Below are 25993 nucleotides of genomic sequence, written 5' to 3'. Positions count from 1 at the left end.
CCCAAACTCTATATTTTAATTGGAAAAGTTGGGGGTCGTCTTATACGCCCAGTCATCTTATACACCAGAATATATGGTACACTGTTTTCCTATTTCCTTCTAAGGCCCTTGGGAGAAAAAACAAGTAATACCTGATTTACAAATAAGCCAGATTCCAGCCCCTCACAAAGCTAGTCTTTCTGCTCACACTAATTTCAGGGCTCAGAATTTCCAAGACAATAGAAGAAGAACAATATCCTGTCAGAAGGCAGTAAGAGATTTATTGTTCTCAGGAAATCTCCAGTTAATTGGATACAGAAATTGAATTAAGTGAAATTGTTTCTTTCTTTTCAATAAACATGCCAGTTAGACTGCTATAAACTCTCCTCTTTTTTTAAGAAAAAGCTTACTGTTACATTCAGCTTGTTGACAGTCACAGGAAAGAAATGCTGCCTTAGCTCAATACAAGAACATCCTTCCAAACGACTAAGCAGTCTTGTTGTTGTTGTTGTTGTTGTTGTTGTTTAGTCGTGTCCGACTCTTCGTGACCCCATATCTTAGAATTTCATAAATGGCACTTGGAATGGCTGATCTGTTGCGTGTCTCAGTGCCAAGGCATAAGCATATACTTTTGCATCGACTATCATGTGCTCCTCTGACACCAACTCTGGAAAAAAATAGATATATATTTTGTTAAAGTAGTATAAGCAAGACTGGTTTAATCCTAGTGTTCCCAAGAACACAAGTCACACACATGTTGAGGAAACATCTATCGTTAGAATCAAAGAAGAACAGGATCGTAGAGTTGGACGGAACCACAAGGGTCACCTCACCCTGCAATGCCAGAAACTTCTGCCCCACGTGGGGCTTCAAATCCAAGACCCTGAGATCACATCGACTCAGGCTGTACTGACTGAGCTAATTTTTTTACATTCTGCTTTCAAGCCACAAAACTTTGCATTGTATGAACTTAACGCCGTTGAAACTACTACTGAGTTCAACTTGGTTTTACATGCACCTTCTGCAATGTGGTAGTTGCGAAAAAGCAAATCTGCAAAAATAATCAACAAAGTTTTCTGGGTGGTTCTCATCAAGTTCAATCAACAACAACAAAATAATCAGCTCTCTCTGAATTGTGTGATCTTAAATTGTCAGGAGAATATTACTATACTCGTACCTTGGTTTTCGAGCAGCTTAGTTCTCGAACATTTTGGCTACCAAATGCCACAAGCTTGGAAGTGACATTTCCAGTTTGCAAACTATTTATGGAAGCCGAAAGTCCGACAGGTCTTCCGCGGATTCCAGTTGGCTGCAGGAGCTTCCTGCAGCCAATCAAAAGCTGTGCTTTGGTTTCCAAATATTTTGGAAGTTGAACAGATTCCGGAACGGATTCTGTTTGACTTCCAAGGTACGACTGTACTTAAATTTTACCACAGTGGTAGCACAGTGGTAACATTCACTTTTGCGAGGTTGCCCAAAAAGGAATGTGGCTCTCAAGCCAAAAGGTTTCCCACCCCTGTTCCAGACGCAGAAAGACTTTGCTGTTTTGTTTTAAACCTCGAGAGTTCAGCCATATTGATGATGTAGTTTGGCTCTAAAATCCTTGAGGTCGTTTCTTTTTTAAAGGAACTTTAGTGGTTTGGAGGAAAAACAGCAGAGGGTAACATAGGAGAGAACAGCCCTTTGCAAAACACTTGATCAAATGCTTAAAATTACTTTTTAAACTCAGGCCTCTTTTTAAAAATATGGCCAGTGACCAAACCACTCTCACACACAGTCTTTTTTGCCTCTCAAGAGTTTTCAGTTACTTCCTCCACTCTTCTCCTTTCGACCCCCCCCCAAATTGTATATTTTATGTATTTTATTTGTTCCCCTCCATCTTGCTTCTCCCCCCCCCTTAGTTTCACTGTACCCACAAGCAGATCTTTTCTTCTTGCCAGTGATGCAGCTAATAGTTGCAGTTCCATAGGGACATGAAATCCTGCCTCAACCATCTACTCACAAGTTTTCAAGGATGTATGAATGAAGTAACGGTTTGCTGTGATATTTTGGAGGGTAATATGGGACCCAGGTGGCGCTGTGGTTAAACCACTGAGCCTAGGGCTTGCTGATCAGAAGGTCGGCGGTTCGAATCCCTGTGACGGGGTGAGCTCCCGTTGCTTGGTCCCAGCTCCTGCCAACCTAGCAGTTCGAAAGCACCTCAAAGTGCAAGTAGATAAATAGGAACCGCTACAGCGGGAAGGTAAACGGCGTTTCCATGTGCTGCTCTGGTTTGCCAGAAGCGGCTTTGTCATGCTGGCCACATGACCTGGAAGCTATACGCCGGCTCCCTCGGCCAATAATGCGAGATGAGCGCGCAACCCCAGAGTCGGTCACGACTGGACCTAATGGTCAGGGGTCCCTTTACCTTTACCTTTATGTAGGTGTAGCTAAGCATCCCTGCTCAGAAGACTCATGCCAGGTAGTAAAATAGGTCTCCTATTGGGAATCTTCCCTGGCATTCAAGAAAAAAAAATGCTTCATTCTCAGAAAATCCTTTTAGAAGGCCCTGACTTTCCAAACTCTGCCACCATTTCAATTTTCATGAATCTTTTCTTCAGTGATGGTACTTACCCTCAATTCTCTGCAATAAATCATTCTTTGGTAGTGTAACAACTTCTACAAACTCTGAGGGAGGGGAAAGAAAGAAAATGAGGCATTACATAATTTCCACTCTATTCCACAAGGTGACTCCCCTTTTAGTCTAAAGCAAACTGAAAATAAGATGAGTTTTACATATACTGAAACTCATAAGGAAAGCCAGTGAGCTACAACCAGTCCCATTCATGTTATGCTGACATGACTATGCCTCCTATTCACAGTACTTTGCTCCTCTACCCAAGGCCACCTGTTTCTGCAAAAAACTGCTTACTCCCCCTAGCGTTGAGTAATGGTGGGTAGAGGTAGACAGTGGCAAGTGTTTGGGTCACCAGGAATCAGAAAGAGGTGTTCTATTGCCAATATTGATGGGAGTTATTCTATGGTACACATGAACTAGGGTTTGGAGGACTAGATTACAGTGGAACCTCGGTTTATGAACACCTCGGTTTACAAACGCTGCAGACCCATCTGGAACGGATTAATTCACTTTCCATTACTTTCAATGGGAAAGTTTGCTTCAGTTTATGAACGCTTCAGTTTATGAACAGACTTCTGGAACCAATTGTGTTCATAACCAATTACAATTGTGTTCATAACCAATTACACCCATGCTTCAGGTTAAGTACGCTTCAGGTTGAGTACTCCACGGATACATCTGGAACGGATTAATCTACTTTCCATTATTTTCCATAGGAAAGTTCGCTTCATATATATAAGCAAGCGTCTGGGGACTTCTGCTTCAGTGTATCTGAAGAAGTGTGCATGCACACGAAAGCTCATACCTATGACAAACTTAGTTGATCTCTAAGGTGCTGCTGGAAGGATTTTTTAAATTTTGTTTCGACTACTCAACGTGTTACTGAAAAAAGTTAGGGAGACCCAGAAAGAGATAGCTATTGAATTTAAAAGACAAAAGGGCTTTATTGAGTCAAAACTACACTGGAATATTCAGAAGTATCTAGCATACTTATCTGTGATGTCAGCCATAGTGAACTTAAGTAGACAACGTACCTCCTTCCTCTGCATATACAAAACAAAGCAGAAACACAATGGGAATTAAGGTTTGTGACTCTAGATACTTCTGTTTTTCACTCTGATATCAGACTCCCTTGCTGAAACATTTATCCACAATATTATTGAAACATAGCTCTATATAGCTGCTAATGCTCCTGAATGGCGCAACACAGGATCAGGGTTGGATCAAGTGGTCCTGCTGTTGCTGGTACAGTCCCTGATGTCTGAATATACAGTGCCCACATGTGCAAAGGCTCCCTAGGTGCAGATGTTTGTGCTGCCACATGGAGGGTGGGAGGTGGTACTCAGCATGCATGAGATTGTGAACAAGGCTTGGTGTGGCTCCAGTGCTGCTCTACTTCTTAAGCCTAAAAGCCACTTATCTGAATTGTCTCTCTAAATGCTCCAGGACACTTAGCCACTTTTCTGTCTCTAGCAACCCCACACAATTCAACCCTTCAACTTTGCCTCTTCCTAAACAGCCTTGCCACTTAGAACACCCAAGATGCCTCTACTTCTCCCCACCTTCTGCCCCTGAAGGCCCCAGCTCTTCAATCTCCCCAGCTTCCGACCAGATCCAGGAAGCCCCCTGCCCTGGATCCCCACATACTGAACCCTTCTTCCCATGCAGCTAAAAGAGGGGGATGAGACCAAGGGGGAGGCAGACTCTTAATATTTATTGCACCTTCTTGAACTTAGGTTTATGCAGCTCCCAGACAGTTCAAGAGCTACCATGCCACTTTGTTTCTTATATCTGTAATTGTGCCAAGCAGTGAAAGAACTCTGGAGGGCACAGCTTCAGTCTGCAGAGCCTGGAGATCCTTTTTAAAAATGTGTTAATCATACTATATATGCTTTTAAAGTGGAGCAGTCGTCACACTGTACAAGCCTTACTTGCATCCTGTAAATAGGACAGTCCACAAAAATGCTACTACGGTATTTCCCATAAAGCACACAATGACTCCTGCTTTCTGGCTATTAGGTATAACATTGACAACTCTTATACGGTATTGAGGAATTATGTTTGGCTCCTTGCAGAAAGACACCAAAATGAATAGAAATTTGAATTTATGTGTATAAATATGGGGTGTTTCAAATAGGGCATTGAAAATGTTTTGATACAAGAATAAGAGAAGATTATATCAAGTGGTGGACTCACCTGGTTTTTGTTTGGGCTTCAGATTGGCAGGAATATCTCCATTAATGGTGACTGTTGCAATGTGTGATGTACAGTTAGTCAATCCAGGATCCAAGCACAAAGCTACAGAAAGCATCATTCTTCAGTTATTCTCCTGACATGCTAATAAATACACATTTGTTCTCAAAGACACAGAAGAAATATCACAGAATCTGCTCCTAATTAAGGACTAGATAAACAACTCGTAATGTGCCGCTGAAGACTAGGGAACACAGTACATACATTCAGATCCTCTAGTTCCAGCAAGCCAGAGAAATACATGGAATTCAGAAACTGGATAGCCAAGCATCTTACAACAACCAGTTGCTGTTGGGATCCATCTGTCTTGAGAGACAATGAGTGGGCCTCTGGGGGTAGACAAACTGCTACATTAGCAGCACTCAAGTGACCTCTCTGGGGAGCAAGCCTGGGGAGTGTGTCTGGAGGTCCTGGGCTGCCCAGACGACAAGACTCCCATCTCAGCCTCACTGATGTGGTTCAAAGGAAAGCGGAGCAATACATCTGGCACAGCTTGGCTGCAGGAGTTGCCAGGAGGAGGCAGACAAGGCACCATCCAACCATCTTCGGGACTCTGCTCCAAATTTGTGTAGGATTTACACCTTAGCCTTTCCTTCTCCCCAAAATATCCTGCAAGGCAGCAGAGGTTTAGGATCAGAGTTTCCCTTCTCCTAGAAGGGCTCAGTTTGGGGAAAGTACTTCCTTTCATCTGTCCTGAGCTTCTAACCCCTTAGCTTTATTGAATGATCCTGGGCTCTGGTATGAGAGGAGGGGGGGAAATAAACTTTCTCCCTATCCACTTTTCCCACATCATGTACAATTTTATGTACCTCATGCCCCGCCCGTCTCCCCTTTTCTCAGCTATAAAGCCCCAAATGTTGCAAGTGTTCTGACCAGTTACATCAGCACCTTCATATGTATGTCCAGAGTTTGCTAGGACTTGCCTCTTTGCACTGGTGAAATATTCCAGCATGCATTTATTACAAAATAATTAGACAGCATTTATGGTATGGCAGTTATGTTTGATATTTCCAACTGCAAAGTGCTCCATAAAATAATGATGATGATGATGATGATAATGATAATGATAATGATAATAATAATAATAATATATTATTATTATTATTATTATTATTATTATTATTATTATTAATACCCCGCCCATCTGGCTGGGTTCCCCCAGCCACTCTGGGTGGCTTCCAACAAAACATTAAAATACAGAAATCCATAAAAGGACATTGTAAGGGGGAAGGCTTATAGGGAACACCCCCCCCCCCAGGTCGAGTTCCTCGCAGAGCAGTAAGTCCAGCAGCGGATCAGATCACAGGAGCCAGGAAGCAGAAGGGGAGTCACAAGGCTCTGGCAGCGTCAGAGAGCCGGGGAGGAAGGGACCGGCAAGCAGTCAGAAGGAAGGCCCTTCCCCCCAACGCCTGAATTGAGACGAACGGCTCCCCGTAGGACAAAGGGGTTCCCGGGCTGTTATGTTGGGCGCGAAACAGAAAAAAGGCATTGCGAGGTTCTGACTCAGACTGAGCAGACATGATTTGCGGACACTTAGCACTGTAAATAATGTGCACAAATAAAAACACCTTAAAGACAAGCAGATGTGGAGAGTCGTTACTCAAGAGTAGCCACAACAACCCCTGACAGACATGCACCAACATTTTCCATTCAAACAATCAAGACAAAATACAGAAGTTACCTGGAGAGCATTCAAGGATCTCCCCTTTGTATCCTGTTTCTTCCTCCAGCTCACGTAAAGCAGCACTTTCTGGGGTTTCATTGCTATCAATTAGACCTGTGATGTAAAGATCAGCTATAATAAAAAAGACTTGGGGGGGGGGGGTTTGCGACATTGGCATGGCTAGGAAGAAAGCACAAGACTTAGTGGCAAGATAAATGTTCTAACTCAGGCATCCCCAAACTACGGCCCTCCAGATGTTTTGGCCTACAACTCCCATGATCCCTAGCTAAGAGGACCAGTGGTCAGGGATTATGGGAATTGTAGTCCAAAACATCTGGAGGGCCGAAGTTTGGGGATGCCTGTTGTAACTCATGGATGGGGAACCTGGTGCCCCCCAAATTTTGTTACAACTCCCATTTGCCCCAGCCAATGTGACTGATGATCAGGGATGAGAGCTGGCATACAACATCTAGAGGCCCACAGGTGCTCCCTATCACTACTCTAATTATTAAAATGCATTATACTTATGCATTGAAAAGCCAATCTCATAATGATGTTACCAGCAAGATTCTTCACAGGATGAGGCACACAAGTTGTGAAGAGTACAGACTATGGGGGCATGTTTAGAATCCTGAGGCTCCATAACAGACTAGATGTGTAGGACAAACACATGTATCTTACACAATATTTGACCTGTTTGCCAAAAAGAAGTGTGGAGGGGAGGCAAGTGAAAGCTAACCTTCCCTCTCAACATTCTTTGCTGCTTTCAACTGTTTTAAGCAATTACCTCCTGGTCTGGCTCTTTGACATGGGTTCATTTGTAAGTGTCTTCCATCCACTTTCCTCATTCATCTCTGATTTTCTTTTTTTAAAAAAAGCTTGTACAGTATATAAGAACATATTTAAATGTATTTTTCCATCAATGTATTCCCCCCCCTTTCTGGATGCACTTTATCCTAAAATACACATTTTTACACATTGATTTTTCCCCCAACAAAAAATTTCAGAGAAGTGCAAGATCAAAAGGATAATTGTGTTCTAATCTGTCTTAGTCAGGAAGGTGTAAAATAGGCCTGCTCACTTAAAAGGGCAGGCCAAATAAAGTTCTCCTCCATTCCTAGTTATAAGGCATTAATTCTGATAAAATCAGAAATAGTAATGTGCAGATGTGTCCAGGGTGCAATACCACTGAAAGAATTTATCCCAAGGGGTTTGTAACACAGGACTTGTGGCCTATTTCCAAACATCTAAGCATCCCAAGATACAGCTAGTGCCTCTCTCACAATGGCAAGGGCCTTACCTTAAAATTAACAAGGAAGCTGAGGTGAACCACCTACCTGCAGGGAATTCCAAGCAGTAGTTCCCCATGGGAGGCCTAAATTGCTTCACTAGGACAACACAGTCATAGTGAAGAGTTCTTTGCAACACTGGAATAACAGCAACCCCTGCCAATACAGAGAAGAAACTTGCAAAAACATTGCTGCACTGAAACAGATGAAGATCAGTAACTCCCTCAAGGTATCTCATGTAGTGGACTTGATGGTTGTGTCCATGTTACCATTTTCAGAACAATGGTTTTCACACTTTCTCCCTTCAGGAAACAATTTCAGTATCTATTTGGAAGCCCTGAATGTTGCAGAGGATTCTGGAAGATGGTTTAGGGCATATCCTCAGTTTACCTAAGGTGCTTGGTTTGACCTGTTGGGTCATACCATCCACATAGGCGAATGGAGAAGATAACCACCCAACACTCCACTGCAGCTGCCAATCATAGGGGAAGACTGGAATAGGTGGCAAGCTGTCCATCGGAGAAGCTAGTCTGCCATTCCTGATTATAGAAGAGTTTGGATTTGATATCCCGCTTTATCACTACCCAAAGGAGTCTCAAAGCGGCTAACATTCTCCTTTCCCTTCCTCCCCCATAACAAACACTCTGTGAGGTGAGGGGGGCTGGGAAACTTCAGAGAAGTGTGACGAGCCCAAGGTCACCCAGCAGCTGCATGTGGAGGAGCGGAGACGCAAACCCGGTTCCCCAGATTACTGGGTTCCCCAGATTATGAGTCTCTAAACCACTACACCACACTGGCTCTCACTGATTATAGCCCTGAAGAAGCTTTTAATGAACACCAGGATTCTCCAAAACACAACTGGAAACAAACATTAGTTTAGGAAATTCATATGGCTCCTTTTTCAAACCATCTTAACAGTGCTGCTGTGGCAGCAAGTATCCAAGCGGGTACTAGACCACACTGTTTTGCATCTTCCTTTCCACACTCTGATGATAAAAGGTGGGGAAGGGAAGACAGAGACTTGACAGCCATCTGTCAGGAATGCTTTGATGGTGTTTCCTGCTTGGCAGGGGGTTGGACTGGATGGCCCTTGTGGTCTCTTCCAACTCTATGATTCTATGACTGGCAGATCACTTAGCTTTGAGGGCATACCTGGGGGCCTGTTCACACATACAGTCACTGTTATTAACCACTAGCTCCTGAATGAAAATGGAAACCATCATTATAATTATTATAAATTTCAACAATAATAAAATACTTGCCTGAAATTTGGTGAACGACTAAATCTCAACAATCAATATTCCCATATATATTGGTGTTCTCTTATGTATGTCCCCAGTTTATCTAACATTGGGGGACTCTCAGCAGCTAGTGATGTAATAGGTGTTTTGTGTTTGTCAATGTAAAGACTTGCTCACCATCAGCAGAAACCCCCTTTTGTCTGGTAGTACGCTTCACAGATTCCCATACTCTATTAAATGGAAGGGAGAAGATGGGAAGAAGATAAATGTCAATGTAGACATGTTGATTCCAAAAATGAGATGTTAATCATTATTACTGTTATAATACCTCACTCTACATCCTAAGGCACTTCAAGAACGGAGTTCTTCCTGATGTCACAGAGAAATTTTCTTCTTCATGACAAAAATCTCAGTCTCAAAGCATAATCAAGGCTGAGTATATGCTTAAAAATGTTAAAATTTTAAAAAATAATCAAAAGTATGCACCAAATGAATCTAACAAATGCAGAATTCTGCAGTTGGAATAAATTATGCAAATAAAACAAAGATGACCTCTTTTTTGCCTAATCGATGCAGCATTTCTTCCCAGTTCATTCTGCTTTCACTGTCACAGGAAGAAACTCCAGATCATAAATCCGAACCTCTGAGCACTAGGAATATTGAGCAACCCCTGCTCTTACTCCCCCCTCCATAATTTTTATTGAAACTTTGTCATTGTAAACCAAGAAAATCCTTAATAAAAATTATTTTTTTTTAAAAAAAGAAACTTTGTCATCATACAATAAAAAACAAATCTAAATAAAAATAAAAAGAGCGAAGAAAAGACAATTCCCTCTCTCAAAAGTAGATCTTAATCCTTGCCTCACAAAGAAGGGGGGCCCCTCCCAACTCTCACCTAGGCATAGCTGCCAAGTTATCCCTTTTTAAAGGGATTTTCCCTTATGCTGAATAGGCTTCCTCGCGAGAAAAGGGAAAACTTGGCAGCTATGCACCTAGGAACTTCCAATATACATTAGGCATTGCTAAAAACTTTCAGGAAAACTTATGCAAATACATGAGAAACTTTCTTCTTTCTTTCTTTTTAATGAAAGACAAGATTCTCAAGTAAGTTACTTTTAAGGCCAACACCACAATCTGTGGCTTTTCTATGTTCCAGTGAAACATAAATATGAGTAAGAAATTGAGACAACTGGGAAAAAACTGAATTACAGTAAAAGAAGCAGAGCTGGTTCAGATGAAGTGTTCCTGGCTAACAAAGCAGGGTTTATTAGGCCATGAACATCTGCAGAGAATTCAGGGATGTTGTCTGAGGAGCCAGCTCATGAAAGGGCGGGCGGGGGGGGGGGCAGGGCACCTGCACCTTTAATAGGAGATTTCAGTAGGTGTGGCTTGTCGTCATCATCACTGGTGTCCTCAATGAAGAATCCTATATAAACCTTAGAGCTCCCTAGAACACTATTTAAAAACCCCATGGTTTAGAAAACAATAAGTAAAAATTATTACCTTGTTTGACCTTCAGGATCAATGTAAGTTGTCTGCTCCAGCTTCACCCATTTTCTTTCTGCAATCGTCTTGAGAGGGGGGGGGATCACTTAAAACATTTAAAAAACTTAAGAAAAGCCTGCTGGGTCTGGCTAATGGCCCATCTAAGTCTAGCAGCCTGTTCTCACAGTGGCCAATCAGATGCCCATGGAAAATTAGCAAGCAGGGTTCAAGCTTTTCCAAAACTGCTGCAAACTGGGTTGACCATCTTTATCGACCTATCTACTATGACCCCTTTATTTTCACCACAAAGATGATGATTTGGAACAATATGAAAACTGCCTCCACTGTGGTTACAGCCAATATGGAAAACTGAAGTCATCATCAGCATCTCTTTCAGCTCAGTAATTGCAGGATTTTACTTATAGATGAAGGAATAGTTTTGCCATTTCCAAAATGGTATTGTAGAAATTGAAGTTCTTGGTGCAATCAGGAAATCAAATGAAAAGGTTCCAAGAACTCGGGCCAGGAAGGAGATTAATTATGAATTCTTCAAACTGTTTTATGCTTAAGGTAATGAGACAAATTGGTACACAATTGTACATGGTACACCATGAGACTATAGCTGATGAAGAATAAACGAAACAGGGCCTTGTCCTGGATTTGAAAATAATTTCAACTGGAATTTGTCTCATTACCTTAAGCATAAAACAGTTTGAAGAATTCATAATTAATCTCCTTCCTGGCCCAAGTTCTTGGAACCTTTTCATTTCCAAAATGGTAGGCATTACCAAAGTACCGTATTTGCATTACATTAAATGAATGAAGAACTATTTGCTGTGAACACAGAGATGTGTGCAAGTTCAAAGTAAAGGGAGCCCTCTATAATTTTCTCATGTGCTCTTGGAAAGGATCATATGCCCTGAACAGGAAGGAATCTTTACAACACTAACTATTGAGGGCATTTTTTTAAAACGGCCGGAATCAACAATATTTGGAATAATTTGGCACTGTTATTTTTACAACATGGTCATTTTCTACGGAGAGTGCTAGAATTTCAATCAAAGGCAATGGGAAACAACAGGTATGTGCCTTTTCCTCTAGTGAACCAGGGATAGGAAACCTCTGACCCTGCAGATACTGCTGCATTACAGCACCCGCCATTCCTGACCATTGGTTGTGCTGGCGGAGGCTGATGATAGTTGGATTCCAACAACATCTGGAGGGCCACAGGTCACCCACCACTACACTATGAAATGGTGAAATGGACTTGCATTCTCTCTCAAAGCAAAGGTTGCCCAATAAAGGCAGAATGGTATGAAACCAAATTCAAGACTACTCTGCTCTTAATTCACACTGTGATGAGACTCAAACACTCCTTCTGTGTTCCCTTCAAGAGTACCATGCCCAAATTATTTTAATTTTGTTTTTTTGCTTATTGCACACCACACTCAATGAACAAATGGCCACCACCTTTGTGAGCTTTCACTTGTTATCTCTAGTTGTTGGAAAACAATGCTGGATGGGCTGGATGTCAGCCTGTTCCAGCAAGGTGGTTCTTACATTCTTGTTGGAGAGAAGAATTTTAGTACTAGTCCTATTAGAAGAACATGTGGGAGAAGAGCAGTGAAGAGTGAGACAGAATGGTGGGTAGAGTCAAGGTGAGAATGACAGTTGGAGGAGCCAGGTGAAAAGGACTGATAGTGGAACAGCAAGTCTGATATGTTGGGTCAGTGCATTAGGTAGAAACATTATTTCCTATTTATTGTAGAGTTCACCAACATGATGGCCAGTAGATGCTGAACTACAGCTCCCATCACCCCTCAACACTGGCTATGCTGGAGCTTCCTGTTTCCAGCGGTGAGAAATGGCTGACTCCTACACAGTCAGACCTCAGCCGTGCCGGTAATTCAGGGTTGATATGGGGGTAATAAGCCCTGCCAGACTCCCTCCAGGGTGGGGGAGGACTGTCTCGTAGACCCACAGATTGTCCGAGATTGTCAGCTGGCACCAAGGTGCAAGTGGCAGGACGCTGGGTCCCAGAGCACAACATGGCTGGCACTCACCGAAGCCACTCTCACAAGCTGGAAATATCTGTTTGATAAAATAATTAGATTTGGACAATAAACAGACATAGTCTGGAGTGAAGAAGACTGAGAAAAATTCTGCAGAATTGCATAGACCGTTGTGTTTAAGCTCGGACTTCAAAGAGATTCTCATCATGGTGTTTGGCTTTACTGAGGTGATTGGTACGTTCCTTTTTCTACTTTTCTATACCTACAATTGTTTTTCTATGCCAAGCCTCATTAAGAAACCTTTTTTAAAAAAGGTTTTATCTGCACAGACGAACATACTTAGGATAGTCCTACTATTCTGCAATTCAGTGGGTGTTGACAGAAGTTTACTTTGGATAATTTTATGGTGAGTGTGAACCTGAGTTACTAGACACCTACGGTAGTTACTTTGGCTTACCCTGTGACCTATAGAAGCCACGCTTTATTGTAGGACCCCAAGGACATCATACTAATGCTTTATTTATTGACAGAGTAGGTGTGGCCAGTGAATGGAAGGAAGCCATTGAGCCACAGAAATCCTTCATGACTTTAGAACTGCAGTTAGGAAGGAAAAAAAGAGAAGAGAAGACAACAATAAGAAGGAACAGCAGGAATCAAAAGGAGAGGCAACAGGAAAAGGCAAGTGAGTAGGAGCTCAGGGCTACAATCCTATGCACACTTACCTGGGAGTAAGTTCCACTGAATGTACTAGGACTAAATTCCAGGTAAACATACCTATGATTGTATTGTTTAGTATCAATAACTGCTGTTATAGGTACATTCAGAGGTACAAATGAAATGCATATTAGCAACACCACGAGAAAAGAGCTCTTGAACTGATTTCATAAGTAACAGTTAAGAGGCTATGTTGATCTCAGAAATCAGGTTTTGTGGAAATTAAGAGTTTATTTTAAAACGGTTTAGATCTGTGGACTCTCCAGAGAACTGTTGCCTAGAATGTAGTAAATAACAATAACTTAATCACTAAGTGGGAGAAAACACATGAAATTCCTCTTCTGTCATGGTCACACTGGACACACTCGCACCAGACCCGTAATGACTCAGCAATTGTTTGAAATGTAACACAATGTTACACAAAAGATACCGTATGAAGGACTAGAGAGATTTATTGTGACCCACTACACTGTTGTAACACAAATTGAAATCATTACCCCAACTACTCACAGCAACCCACGGGCATGTGATTGATAGGCGGAAAGAGGTAGGTAAACTGGACATTACATGGCCCACTGAAGTGGCAAAAATGCACCATGCAAGCAAGAGATCAAGAAAATCAATTTAGAGGCAGCTAAGCATGAAAAATATTACAGATTATTAACAAGTCTCTCTGATGGACACCGGATTTCTGCACACTGAGGCAGTCCCATCTTACTAGACACATCAAGAAGTCAGGTGGATGTTAAGTGAGGAACTCCATGAACCCTGCTCTTGATCCTTGAGAATCAACAGAAATTTGATTACCAACGCACAACTCACTTAATATAACACAAACGTCCTCAGAGCAATTAAGGTCATGTTGAAGAGCATTAGATTGCCATTAATTTCAATGGGAAAGTGTGATGCATGTTTGCTCAAAAGCAAGCTGGGCTGTGTTCAGTACAACTTGTTCCCTATGTTTGTAACCCACCCTTGAACCATTTGGTGAATAATGGAATATAAGTATAAAAGAAAATAAAAAATATGAATTGATTGATTAAATATGGTTATGTTTATAACTGCAGTGCAGACATACACTATAAGGACTTTGATGCATATGCTTTCTTATTCCTAACACATCTCATAACAGCTTCCAAACTTTTGATACCTAGCACAGAATAACCTCCCAAAGCAAAACAGCTATCCTGACAAAAGGTTGGAATTGCAAGATCTCTGGATGATAGGAAATGGTCTTGCTAAGTCATATAAAGGTGCCGCTTTCCCATTATCACAGTAGAAAACATAGCATTTGCATACTATATTATGCAATGCTAAGCCCAGTATTTGATCACAATAACTAAGATGCTTCAAAATAGCATGCCAAAAACCAAGCAAACATTGCATACCTCTTCTTTAACTATAGATTCTTGGGTGGTTTTCCGAGCTTCAGCAGATGCTTCTTTTTCCATTTTCAGCGATGTTGGTCTGTCACCTCAAGCACAAAGTCCACCTAACTACAAACCAGAGTCAATATTTGCCCTCAGGATCAAGTCAGACCATTCATCCTTTTCATTCTAAATTAACAAGTTAACCCTGCAGCAAATATAAACACAAAATGTAGACTCCAGATCAGGCAAGTAACATACTGGCTAACTAGAGACTGGTTATTCATTGGTGAAAGAGTCTGCCTTCATCTCACTGGAACATAAGATCAACAGTGCAGTATCCAAACCAGATGAGAAGACAATCCAGGTCACAATTAAGATAAAAAATTAGGATTGCACCCCCACACACATTAATCAAAATAGAAACATTGTCACCCGACCCCTTTCCTCCCCAATGTCTCAACAAATCAAAGTGATTTGTAAAAATGTTATGAGAGACATTGCACATATCTTTGTAAACCAAGAAAACCTTTAATAATAAAAAATGAGGATTGCAATATTTATTCTATCAGCTGAGTAATACTTTAAAAACCTTTTAATTGCTTGTTTTAAAATGTTCTCGCTAAAGTAACAGGACATATATTCTAAACTTAATATAACTATGCAGATTTAACAAATTGTTTAAATTTAAGATTCTTTTAATTGTAGCTCTCTCTTCCAATACTAAATATCCTATGATTTACCTAGTTTATCTAATTTGAAGGGACCCAGGTGGTGCTGTGGGTTAAACCACAGAGTCTAGGGCTTGCTGATCAGAAGGTCGGCGGTTCGAATCCCTGTGACGGGGTGAGCTCCCGTTGCTTGGTCCCAGCTCCTGCCAACCTAGCAGTTCGAAAGAACGTCAAAAATGCAAGTAGATAAATAGGAACCGCTACTGTGGGAAGGTAAACGGTGTTTCCGTGTGCTGCTCTGGTTCGCCAGAAGCGGCTTTGTCATGCTGGCCACATGACCTGTGAAGTAAAATTTTAGCTGGTTCCTATGAACCCAGAGAAATGGATCCTGACCCAGGGAGAGCCCAAGGATCCAGGCAAGCAGGCACGATGTTGCCGCTGGCCGTAGAATGACAAAGACCAAACTAAGGCTGTCAAAAGCAAAGTACAGTTTATTAAAGAATAAAAACTGTTGCAACAGGGTCCTTCCTCTCACGCAGGAGAACAAGGAAGGAACCCCAAACAAAGATGTCTTGCCCTTAAAAAGAAATTTGAAATTGGTTTCAGCCCACCCCCCAGAAGCATCATCCATATGTCACAGAAGGGGTGTAGCCCAAGACCCCCCCTCCCTAGATTCATCATAGGTACATCATGAACGGGGAGGTCTGGTGGCAGTAATCTGAGCAGTCTGGACCCTGCCCCCTGCCCCCAAAACCTAATCAACAAAATTGAGAGATATTTACATTTCCCTGTTTCCCAGCCAAGTTAATCACACCCTTTTGTCTGGCACTCAGGTATCAGGATGCCAGGGATTATCACTTTAATTCCTGAGACAATGAGAAGGTTCCCCCCACCCCACTTCTTCCTTGCAGAGGAACACCTGGTCAGAGAGAGTCAAAATGGTGTCAGTCAGGCCTGTTTTCCTGTGCTGCTTCAGACATGTTTCTGTACATTCATGTACATGTTTTATGAACAATTATTATTTTATATATATATATATATATATATATATATATATATATATATATATATAACCTCAAAATTCTTATAACACCTGGAAGCTATACACCGGCTCCCTCGGCCAATAACGCGAGATGAGCGCGCAACCCCAGAGTCGGTCACGACTGAACCTAATGGTCAGGGGTCCCTTTACCTTTACCTAAGGTTGTGTGCATACCATACATTTAAAGCACATAACTTGTCCCCAAAGAATCTTGGGCACTATATAGTTTGTTAAGTATGTGCTGGGAATCATAGCTCTGTCAGGGGTAAATTACAGTTCCCATGACTGTTTAGGATAAGTCATGTGCTTTAAATGTATGATGTGCATGCAGCCTGACGCTGCCAGGGCAGATCACAGTGTAATGAGAAACACAAAGGTTAATAATAATAATAATAATAATAATAATAATAATAATAATATAAAGCATATAAACTAGTATAGCAAGTTAAAGCAAAAAACTAAAGCAGCAACAAATAAAATTAAATTGTTCACATTGCCAAAGAGTGTTTACTAAATATATAATCTAGCACTGGAAAAACTGGTATTTTAAAAACCTGCCTGGACAATGCAAAGCTATTGTTTACAGATTGCCCCACCCCTAACTGTGGGTTAATTCTATACGAAGTATGTGGCTACTTTGTTACTTATATTATGATCATTAATGGGTACAAATTAGCCAGATGACTTTGATACTATCAAAAGTATCATATACAGTATTTGAAAGAATATAAACAACCAACATAGCTGAATAGATTCAAGCATGAGAACACAGTATTGCTCCATGACATAATTTTTTAAATATGATTTCTGATTGCAACAACCATAATAATATATGCCAACTGGTACTGGAGTATCAATTTAAGCACCCAAATTAAGTGAATTTTATGAAAAATTGTGAGACAAAGATATAAGAAAGTAAAGAATTAAATTAATATGAGTGAAACCTCTCTGAAAACAAGTGGGGTTGCTTTATACAGTACTGTACTGAAACTTTAGAAGCTCCTCACAAAATTAGTTCTAGTTACAGGTAGGTAGCCGTGTTGGCCTGACATAGTTGAAACAAAATAAAAAAATTCCTTCCAGCAGCACATTAGAGACCAACTAAGTTTGTCATTGGTATGAGCTTTCGTGTGCATGCACACTTCTTCAGATACACATATCTTACACATATCTAAAGAAATGTGCATGCACACGAAAGCTCATACCAATTGAAGTAAAATTTAAGCTGGTTCCTATGAACCCAGAGAAATGGATCCTGACCCAGGGAGAGCCCAAGGATCCAGGCAAGCAGGCACGATGTTGCCGCTGGCCGTAGAGTGACAGAGACCAAACTAAGGCTGTCAAAAGCAAAGTACAGTTTATTAAAGAATAAAAAACTGTTGCAACAGGGTCCTTCCACTCACGTAGCAGCATGGAGTGAAGAACCCAGAACAAAGGAAGGTTGACAGTTTTATAGGTTTTTCTGTACAGGTTACACAATTGTATGAAAGGCGATAAATGGATTTGGGAGGAGGGCTATCCGGTGAGGACAAACAAGTTGATAGTCCTTGATGAGGAAAAACAAAAGGTGACAGTTCCTGGTGATAGTCCAGTTGATGCTTATGTACATTCCTTTATTGTTTCAGGCAACTCGGTTGGAGATGCGGCAGATGTCAGTGATATCAAAATCTAAATAAAGTTGTTTTTCTTCCTTGAGCTTGTGTATTAGTGTCATTTTGTCAAAGACTGGCTAGGTGGCAGTGTGGGATAAGGAATGCCAAGGTGGAAAGCGCAGAGAGTAAAAAGTCCATAGGATATATAGGAATTCATATAAAGTTGTCCATAAACATATACTGAGCCACGGAGCATACAAAAGTTAATAGAAATGAAGCTTGCGGGAACGTTTTGTCTAGTGGATACAATATCAATTGAAAGGTATCAAAAGTTACACTTTAAGGCTGTTCTGGGAAGGAGTTATACAATCATTGTAGCGGGAAGGAGGGAACACAGTGGATACATAGCAACTTCGTATTGACATTTTCAAGGAACGTTTTGACAGCTTGTAACATGGTTAAAAAATACAACGAAATCTCAGCCTAGGAGAGGGCATGGAGAAAAAGCTTTGGCTATACAGTATAAAACAATTAGTCCTTTTAATTGACATAGTTTATTAACACAGGATCGGTTGCGTTTCCTGGAACCGATAATCTCTTCTGGGAGGGAGACGGAGACGCTTCGTCAGCAGCCAGAACGGGATTTTTGTGTAATGATCGTGATAGCTTGTCATTCCAGACATCCTGACTTGGTTTTTGTTATGTGTGCCCCTCTAGGGTGTTGATAGCAGGGTTTATGATAATCGTGGAATGTTTACTAGGGTGGAGAGCATCCTGGGGCAAGTCTGGGCAAGAAGGGATTATTCCTTCCCTTGGTTCAGGCAGTTTCCCCTTTGACCTGATTCCCGATGTCAGGTAGAAATATGGCTTCTGTGTGGGCAATGAGTGTGTCCCCTCTCTGTTCATTTCTGGACCCCTTAAACGTGGATTGTGTACCCCGATTTTCTATTTCACAATGAAAATTTTGGTCTCTAAGGTGCTGCTGGAAGGAATTTTTTTATTTTGTTTCAACAAAATTAGTTGCAACTGTAAAATGCAAGAAACAGAGTGCCCCATTGCAAGAAACAGAGTGCCCCATTGTACTGTAGCCTACAGTGCAATGACCTAGAACAAACAAAGTGAATTCCTGCATATTTTACAGCCCCAAAGCATCAGGGAAATTCTGAATGCAGTTACTAAACAGGTATTAAAGCTGCAATCATAGTATCCCCCACTGATGCAATCACAATTAAGAGAATTAACATAAATAGACAATGGGCTACACATCGAGATGTTGGAATTTACAGGGAATGAACCTAGACTGAAACCAATGGAAGAAGTAAGGAGCCAAATTATGGATTGGTTACAGTATCATCAAATATATATGTTTAAATTAGATTTTTTTAAAATGGGTTTCCGGATCAAAGCTCATAATTTGAAAGAGAATTATTATGGAATAAGGATAAATTGTCAAAAACGTATAACTTATTATTAGAATGGGAAATGAAAGACAAGTTAGTCAAAGCTTCAATGACACACTGGGCAATGGATATAGGGCATAACATAGACCTAAACGTCTGGGAGAAATCTGGAAGTGATTTGAAATTTACCGCATGTTATGCTTCGAAAGAGAATTATATGAAAATGATGCACAGATAGTATTTAACCCTGAGTAGGTTGGTCAATATGTACAAAGTTGGATCAGATCTGTGTTGGGAATGCAGAGAAACAAAAGGAACATTTTTTCACATGTGGTGGACATGTAAAAAGGCTAAAGGCTATTGGGAAATTATCTACAATGAGTTTTTAAAAATGTTTAAAACAACATTCCCCGAAAAAAACCTGAGGTCTTTTTGTTAGGAATACTTCAGTCTGAAGTTCCCAGTTGTCAGGGGGGAAAATTTATGTACGCAACCATGGTGGCTCAAATTTTGCTAGTAGCCCCAAAATGGAAAGTGAGCAAGATCCCTAGTAAGGAAGATTGTCAACTTAAGATGACAGAATTTGCAGAAGCAGCAGCTGTAACCTATAGATAAGAGAGCAAGAAGAAGTTGCTCCAGAGTGGACCATTTTTGCGGAATATTTAGAAAATAATAGTGAACAATTTAAAATGCTGGTAGCATTTAGATGAATTCAACAGTATGGTAAATATCTGAAGGATGTAAAATGGAGAAACGATTAGATTGGCTATAGTAAAATATGCAGGAATGGATCGATACAGTGGTACCTCGACTTACGAAGGCGATCCGTTCGGCGGTGCTCTTCGTAAGTCGAAACCTTCAGATGCTGAAGCGTCCATTTTGCGCATGCACGGAGTGCGATTTTGCGCATGCGCATACCGCACACGGCGCTTCTGCGCAGGCGCAGAACATGCGCAGGATGAAAATACTTCCAGGTTTGCTGACTTCGTAAGTTGAAACCTTTGGAAGTTGAAACATTTGGATGTCGAGGAACCACTGTAAGTAAAATGAACCATGAAATGGGAAGGAGGGAAGTCAACTGTTACATGGTATTACGTAAAATGTTTATTTTGAGATGTATAAATTGAAAATAAAATAAAATTTGTTACAATATATATATTTATAAAGCTGCAATTTTAGTTCTGCTTTTTTAATTTCCCCCTATATAAATTTATTTCAATATATTTGTTGTTGTCATTTAGTCGTATCCGACTCTTTGTGACCCCATGGACGCCAGGCACTCCTGTCTTCCACTGCCTCCCGCAGCTTGGTCAGACTCATGTTGGTGGCTTTGAGAACACTGTCCAACCATCTCATCCTCTGTCGTCCCCTTCCCCTTGTGCCCTCCATCTTTCCCAACATCAGGGTCTTTTCCAGGGAGTCTTCTCTTCTCATGAGGTGGCCAAAGTATTGGAGCCTCAGCTTCAGGATCTGTCCTTCCAGTGAGCACTCAGGGCTGATTTCCTTCAGAATGGATAGGTTTGATCTTCTTGCAGTCCATGGGACTCTCAAGAGTCTCCTCCAGCACCATAATTCAAAAGCATCAATTCTTCAGCGATCAGCCTTCTTTATGGTCCAGCTCTCACTTCCATACATCACTACTGGGAAAACCATAGCTTGAACTATACGGACCTTTGTCGGCAAGGTGATGTCTCTGCTTTTTAAGATGGTTTGTCATTGCTTTTCTCCCAAGAAGCAGGTGTCTTTTAATTTCATGACTGCTGTCACCATCTGCAGTGATCATGGAACCCAAGAAAGTGAAATCTCTCACTGCCTCCATTTCTTCCCCTTCTATTTGCCAGGAGGTGATGGGACCAGTGGCCATGATCTTAGTTTTTTAAATGTTGAGCTTCAAACCATATTTTGCACTCTCCTCTTTCACTCTAATTAAAAGGTTTTTTAATTCCTCCTCACTATTTAAAAATATACACATTTACAAATAATACATAAATAACAAACACATACAATTGATAACTTCTATATGAATCAAATAATATTAACAAAATCAAATAATATCACCTAGAGAAACCTTCCATCTCTACTTATATTCAAGAAAAGAAAAAAGAAAAAGACAACACAATGACAGGAGCCCACATTTTCTAAAAGAAAAAGAAAAAGAAAAAACACACATACCCACCCCTACCTACAAAAATAACATTATGTATCTTTTGTTAGATACTATCCAATATGATTCAATCCTGTATTCGTATTTTTCTTAAATACCTTTCATATGGATTGAATCTCTATATGTATATACTTGTTATGGACTTCCATCCACCTCAAAACAGTTCATTTTTTCTTACTGTACTGTAAAATCTTTCCTGTGTTTAATGTTTCCTCATCATCTTGATATGAGGAAACAAAATTTCCCTACTGTTACAGAAATTACAGGGGGGGGGGTTACGGAGTTATTCCATACACAACCAAATCTTAGATATGGCGCCTTGTTTTGATAAATAATTGTTGAAGCATTCCCACTCTTTTTTTAAATTTTCTGATGACTTATTTCTTATTGATTCCATCATTTTTGCGAGTTTCAAGTACTCTCAGTTTTAATTGCCATTCCTCTCTAGATGGAATGTGCTCGCTCTTCCAATACTTTGCCATTACTGTAGTACCCTTGCTGCAGTTGCTGCATAGAGAAATGTTCTTCTTTCACTTGTAATGTTATTTGTTAGAATCCCTAGTAGGAATGCTTCTAGATTTTTATTAAATGTAAATTTTAATATTTTGTTCCTTGTAGACCGTGTCCAAGAATTTTTTAATTTCTGGGCATGTCCACCACATGTGGAAAAAAGTTCCTTCATGAGATTTGCATCTCCAATATCTATTATTGTAACTTTTATTTATTTTAGCCAATTTTGTGGGGGTTAAATACCATCTAAATTGCATTTTCATAAAGTTTTCTTTTATTAAGTAACATGCTGTAAATTTTAGGTTTGTATTCCACAACTCTTCCCATTTTTGTAATTCTATGGGGTGGCCTAAATCTTGCACCCACTTTATCATTACTTTTTTATTTCTTCGTCCTTAAGAATCCAATGTAGAAGTAACCTATACATTTTTGATAATGTCTTCTTATAATGTCTTGTAACAGTTCCTTCTCTAGTGCTGAAATTTTGTTTTCAAATCTGTTCTTTTATTTTTTTCAAAAATTGCATTTATTTGATGGTATTGTAGCCAGGTAATTTCTAGCCTTTTAAGTTCTTCATTTTTTTCCAATTTAAATTGATTTTTTCCCCTTCTAATTAATCTTTATACTCTGGCCAATTATTATCCATATTTTTCTTGTGGACGGAAATTGCCTCCACTGGTGAAAGCCACCATGGAGTTTTGGGCTCCAAGAGTGTTTTGTATCTTTCCCAAACCTTGTATAGGGCCTTCCTTACTACAGTATGTGATTAAGGAACCCTCTGTGGTTTTTCACTTTCTTATGTCCCAAATAGCCGTGCCATCCAAAAACGTTATCTCATCCCTCTATGTCTAATATTTTAGTGTTTTTAAATGTTATGCATTCTTTGAGCCAAACAAAGCTTGTTGCTTCATAATATAGTTTAAGATCTGGGACCGCAAAACCCCCTCTGTCTCTAATTTCTGTTAATAATTTATAATTTATTCTCAGTTTTTTATCTCTCCAGATGAATTTAGCCAGGTCTTTGTGCCAGTCTTTAAAACATTTGACTCCACTAATTATTGGTAAGGTTTGAAATAAGAATAACATCTTTGGTAGTATGGACATTTTAATTATTGACATCCTACCCCACAGTGACAGATTCAACCTCCCCCATATCTCCAAATCTTTTTTTATTTCTTACCATTTTTCTCCATAATTATTGTTGTATAGATTTATATTTTTATTCGTAATCCAGATGCCCAGGTATTTCACTTTATTTGTTATTTTAAGTCCTGTTTTAATTTCTGATTCTCTCTTTTCCACTTCACTCACGCTTCTCACTATTAATTTGGATTTATCTTTACAGTGGATGCTCGGGTTGTGAATGTGATCTGTGCGGGAAGCACGTTCGCAACCCGCAGCGCCACATCTGCGCACACACGAGTCGCAATTCTGTGCATGCGAAAAGCGTGATTTAGCGCTTCTGCACATGCATGAGCGCTGAAACCCGGAAATAACCTGTTCGGGACTTCCGGGTTCGGCGCGCAACCCGAAAACGCGCAACCTGAAGCAGCTGTAACCCAAGGTATGACACTATTTAATTTGAAGCCTGAGACTTCATAATGTTTCTAATATACTCTCAATTGGGTTTTCAGTAGTTATAATATCTTCTGCGAAGGCCTTGAGTTTATAGTATCTGTTGCCCAAATTAATACCTTTTATTTTGGATTCATTCCTTATGGCTATTAATGTTTCTAATATGGTAATAAATAAAAGTGGCAGTAATGGGCAACATTGTCTGATACCTTTTTCGATATTAAATGTTTCTGTTATTTTGTTGTTTATAATTAATTTGGCTCAATGGTTATTATAAATTGTTTTAATTCTACAATTTATTTCCTAATTTTATTGCCTCTATAGATTTCAACAAAAAGTCCCATGAAACATTATCAAAGACCTTTTCGGTGTGTACTAGCATCGTTGCTGTTCTTTTATTCGGTTTCATTTCCAGATATTCTAATAGATTAATTATTGTTCTTGTGTTGTTATTGTCTCCCTGATAGGAAGTCAGCCTGGTCATCGTTTATTATTCAATTCAAGATTTTTCAAAAAAATCTTTTTGCTAATATTCCTGTAAAAATATTGTAGTCCAAATTTTATAGATTGGCCTGTAATTTTTGGTATTTGTTAAATCTGCTCCCTGCTTTGGTATTAAGGTTATTAATGCTTCTTTCCATGATTCCAGGGTTTTCCCAGTCTCTAGTATATTGTTCATAAACTTTTTCAGGGTTGGAAGCATGGCCTCATCTAATATTTTATAGTAACTAATTGAAATTCCATCAGGGCCCGGTGATTTCCGTTTTCATTTTTTTTTATTACTTGTACTATTTCTTCTAGTTCAATATTTGAGTTTAAATATTTATATTCTTCTAATATTGCCGGTAATTTATTTTGTTGTAGATACTAATTTATTTTATTCTAATCTTAGTTCTACTTATTGGAGAGAAAGCCCCACTGAATTCAAGAGGATTAACTTCTGAGTAGATAAGGTTAGGATTATACTGTATACCATTAATGTAAAATCTTGCAAAATAAGTTAAAATTAACCAGCCTGTCAGCATATATAGTTTTATATGTATATTCCTGCGTATAAGATTACAGAACTTTTTAACCCAGGAAAATCTTCTCAAAAGTCGGGGGTCGTCTTATACGCTGGGTCGTATTCTAATACGGCAAGTATATCCCAAACTCTATATTTTAACTGGAAAAGTTGGGGGTCGTCTTATACACCCAGCCGTCTTATACGTCGGAATATACGGTAATTCACTGTTGATGCTAGAGATACATGAAAGTTGGTTTCACATTCTAACCTTGCTGATTTATCAGTTGGTTGGATTTTTGACTAATTTGTCAACAAGTGGTTGAATGTGCTATTCAGAAACAAATCTGGGCATCAAACAAAGTACTGTATCTAGATAGTTTATCATTCCAGTATCTTTTAAATATTGCAAAGAAACTCCATACACAACTGGTGGTGAACGTCTCCTATGAATGCAAATCTCCCTGAAAATGGTAGGAGTTTGCAGCTCCTTTTGATTTCAAGGAGAGTCATGCAAGGTAATTGCCTCCTGATTAGTGCAAAGGAGTGCAGAGAAACTCCTTTGTTGTGGTGCATCTGCACCAGCACAAGGCAATGCCTTTATCTGCCTCAGCTGCAAACAAAGCATGTCTCTCTCCTGTGTCAGTCTCTACAGCCACAGCAGGCACTGTTAACTCTTCAAATGAGTGCCAACCAGATGTGCAAATACCGGTAGCTACTTCTCAATACTTTATATAGCTTTAGAATGAAGTTGCCCTGCAAGCCACTGGGGCATTTGCAGCATTTATTTTCCAGGAGAAGCATGTCATCCCTACTGTGTTACTTCCTCTCTCTAGTACCCATTCACAAGGAGGCCCAGTCCGTCCTCAGGGGTGATGATGAACCTGTGGGAAAGCTCATGGGGAGGCATCCAGAACCACAGGCAGCCCGTGGTCAGAGCGGATCTGCGGGACTGGCGGCCCCTCGGGTGCCAGGGGGTGAGGCTAGACCGGCTTGCTCCCAGTCCCAGAGCCTTCAGCGCTGCCCGAGGCTCAGCAAGAGACAACCGGAAGGGAACAGCTACATACCCACGGGCTGTGTAAACCGACCAGCCGGCAGAGTTGCTTCCCCAGTGGAGGGGATCCTGGGCAGCCCTCTAGCCAGTGCTTCCGTTTTTCAATGGCGAGCCTGCCCTACACCGGCCCCCAGGCTGAGGGGCTTCCTCCTGAGGAGGAGGGAGGGAGGGGCTCCAGCTTGGCGCTCAAAACGGGGCGGGGGGCGGGGCGGAGAGATTCAGCTCGCCTGTCAGTGCCACAGAATCGCAGAGCTGGAAGGAACCCTCGAGGGTCATCTAGCCCACCCCCAGCAGTGAAGCGGCAGAGGCGAGAGGGAACCTCTCCTCCGAGTCCGCTCTCACCTCGGGGCCCGCAGGGCGGG

The 25993-nt window shown here is 40.6% G+C and overlaps 1 protein-coding gene across 3 annotated transcripts; it reads right to left on the bottom strand.

Moving 5' to 3' along the window:
- Positions 1-240: 240 nt before the first annotated feature.
- NUDT5 (nudix hydrolase 5) lies at positions 241-25993 on the bottom strand. 3 transcript variants are annotated; one of them, XM_060279487.1, is made up of 10 exons: positions 25974-25993; positions 15364-15502; positions 14642-14749; positions 10546-10613; positions 9220-9272; positions 7850-7957; positions 6531-6626; positions 4793-4894; positions 2593-3639; positions 241-646 (listed from the first exon to the last, which is right to left on the bottom strand). In XM_060279487.1, exons 3-9 carry the CDS (start codon positions 14702-14704, stop codon positions 3614-3616), a joined length of 516 nt encoding a protein of 171 aa, XP_060135470.1. In that variant the 5' UTR covers positions 14705-14749; positions 15364-15502; positions 25974-25993; the 3' UTR covers positions 241-646; positions 2593-3613. The 3 variants fall into 3 exon arrangements, with proteins under 3 accessions (XP_060135470.1, XP_060135471.1, XP_060135469.1); XM_060279488.1 differs by lacking the exon at positions 25974-25993 and adding an exon at positions 25645-25952 and having other exon boundaries at positions 14642-14828; XM_060279486.1 differs by lacking the exon at positions 25974-25993 and adding an exon at positions 25645-25952.

The sequence above is a fragment of the Zootoca vivipara genome, chromosome 10 (assembly GCF_963506605.1).
Source record: "Zootoca vivipara chromosome 10, rZooViv1.1, whole genome shotgun sequence".
NCBI classification, from domain to species: domain Eukaryota; kingdom Metazoa; phylum Chordata; class Lepidosauria; order Squamata; family Lacertidae; genus Zootoca; species Zootoca vivipara.
The sequence above is the reverse complement of the archived record's forward strand: the minus strand, read 5'-3'. Positions and strand labels throughout refer to the sequence as shown.

Excerpts from the sequence above, each read along its gene's own strand:
- NUDT5 (XM_060279487.1), bottom strand. The coding sequence starts at position 14,704 with ATGGAAAAAGAAGCATCTGCTGAAGCTCGGAAAACCACCCAAGAATCT. Across the intron at positions 10,614-14,641 it reads AATCTATAGTTAAAGAAGAG|ACGATTGCAGAAAGAAAATG; the intron begins GTATGCAATGTT and ends CCCCCTCTCAAG. Across the intron at positions 7,958-9,219 it reads AAAGGGGGTTTCTGCTGATG|GGGTTGCTGTTATTCCAGTG; the intron begins GTGAGCAAGTCT and ends CTGTATTGGCAG.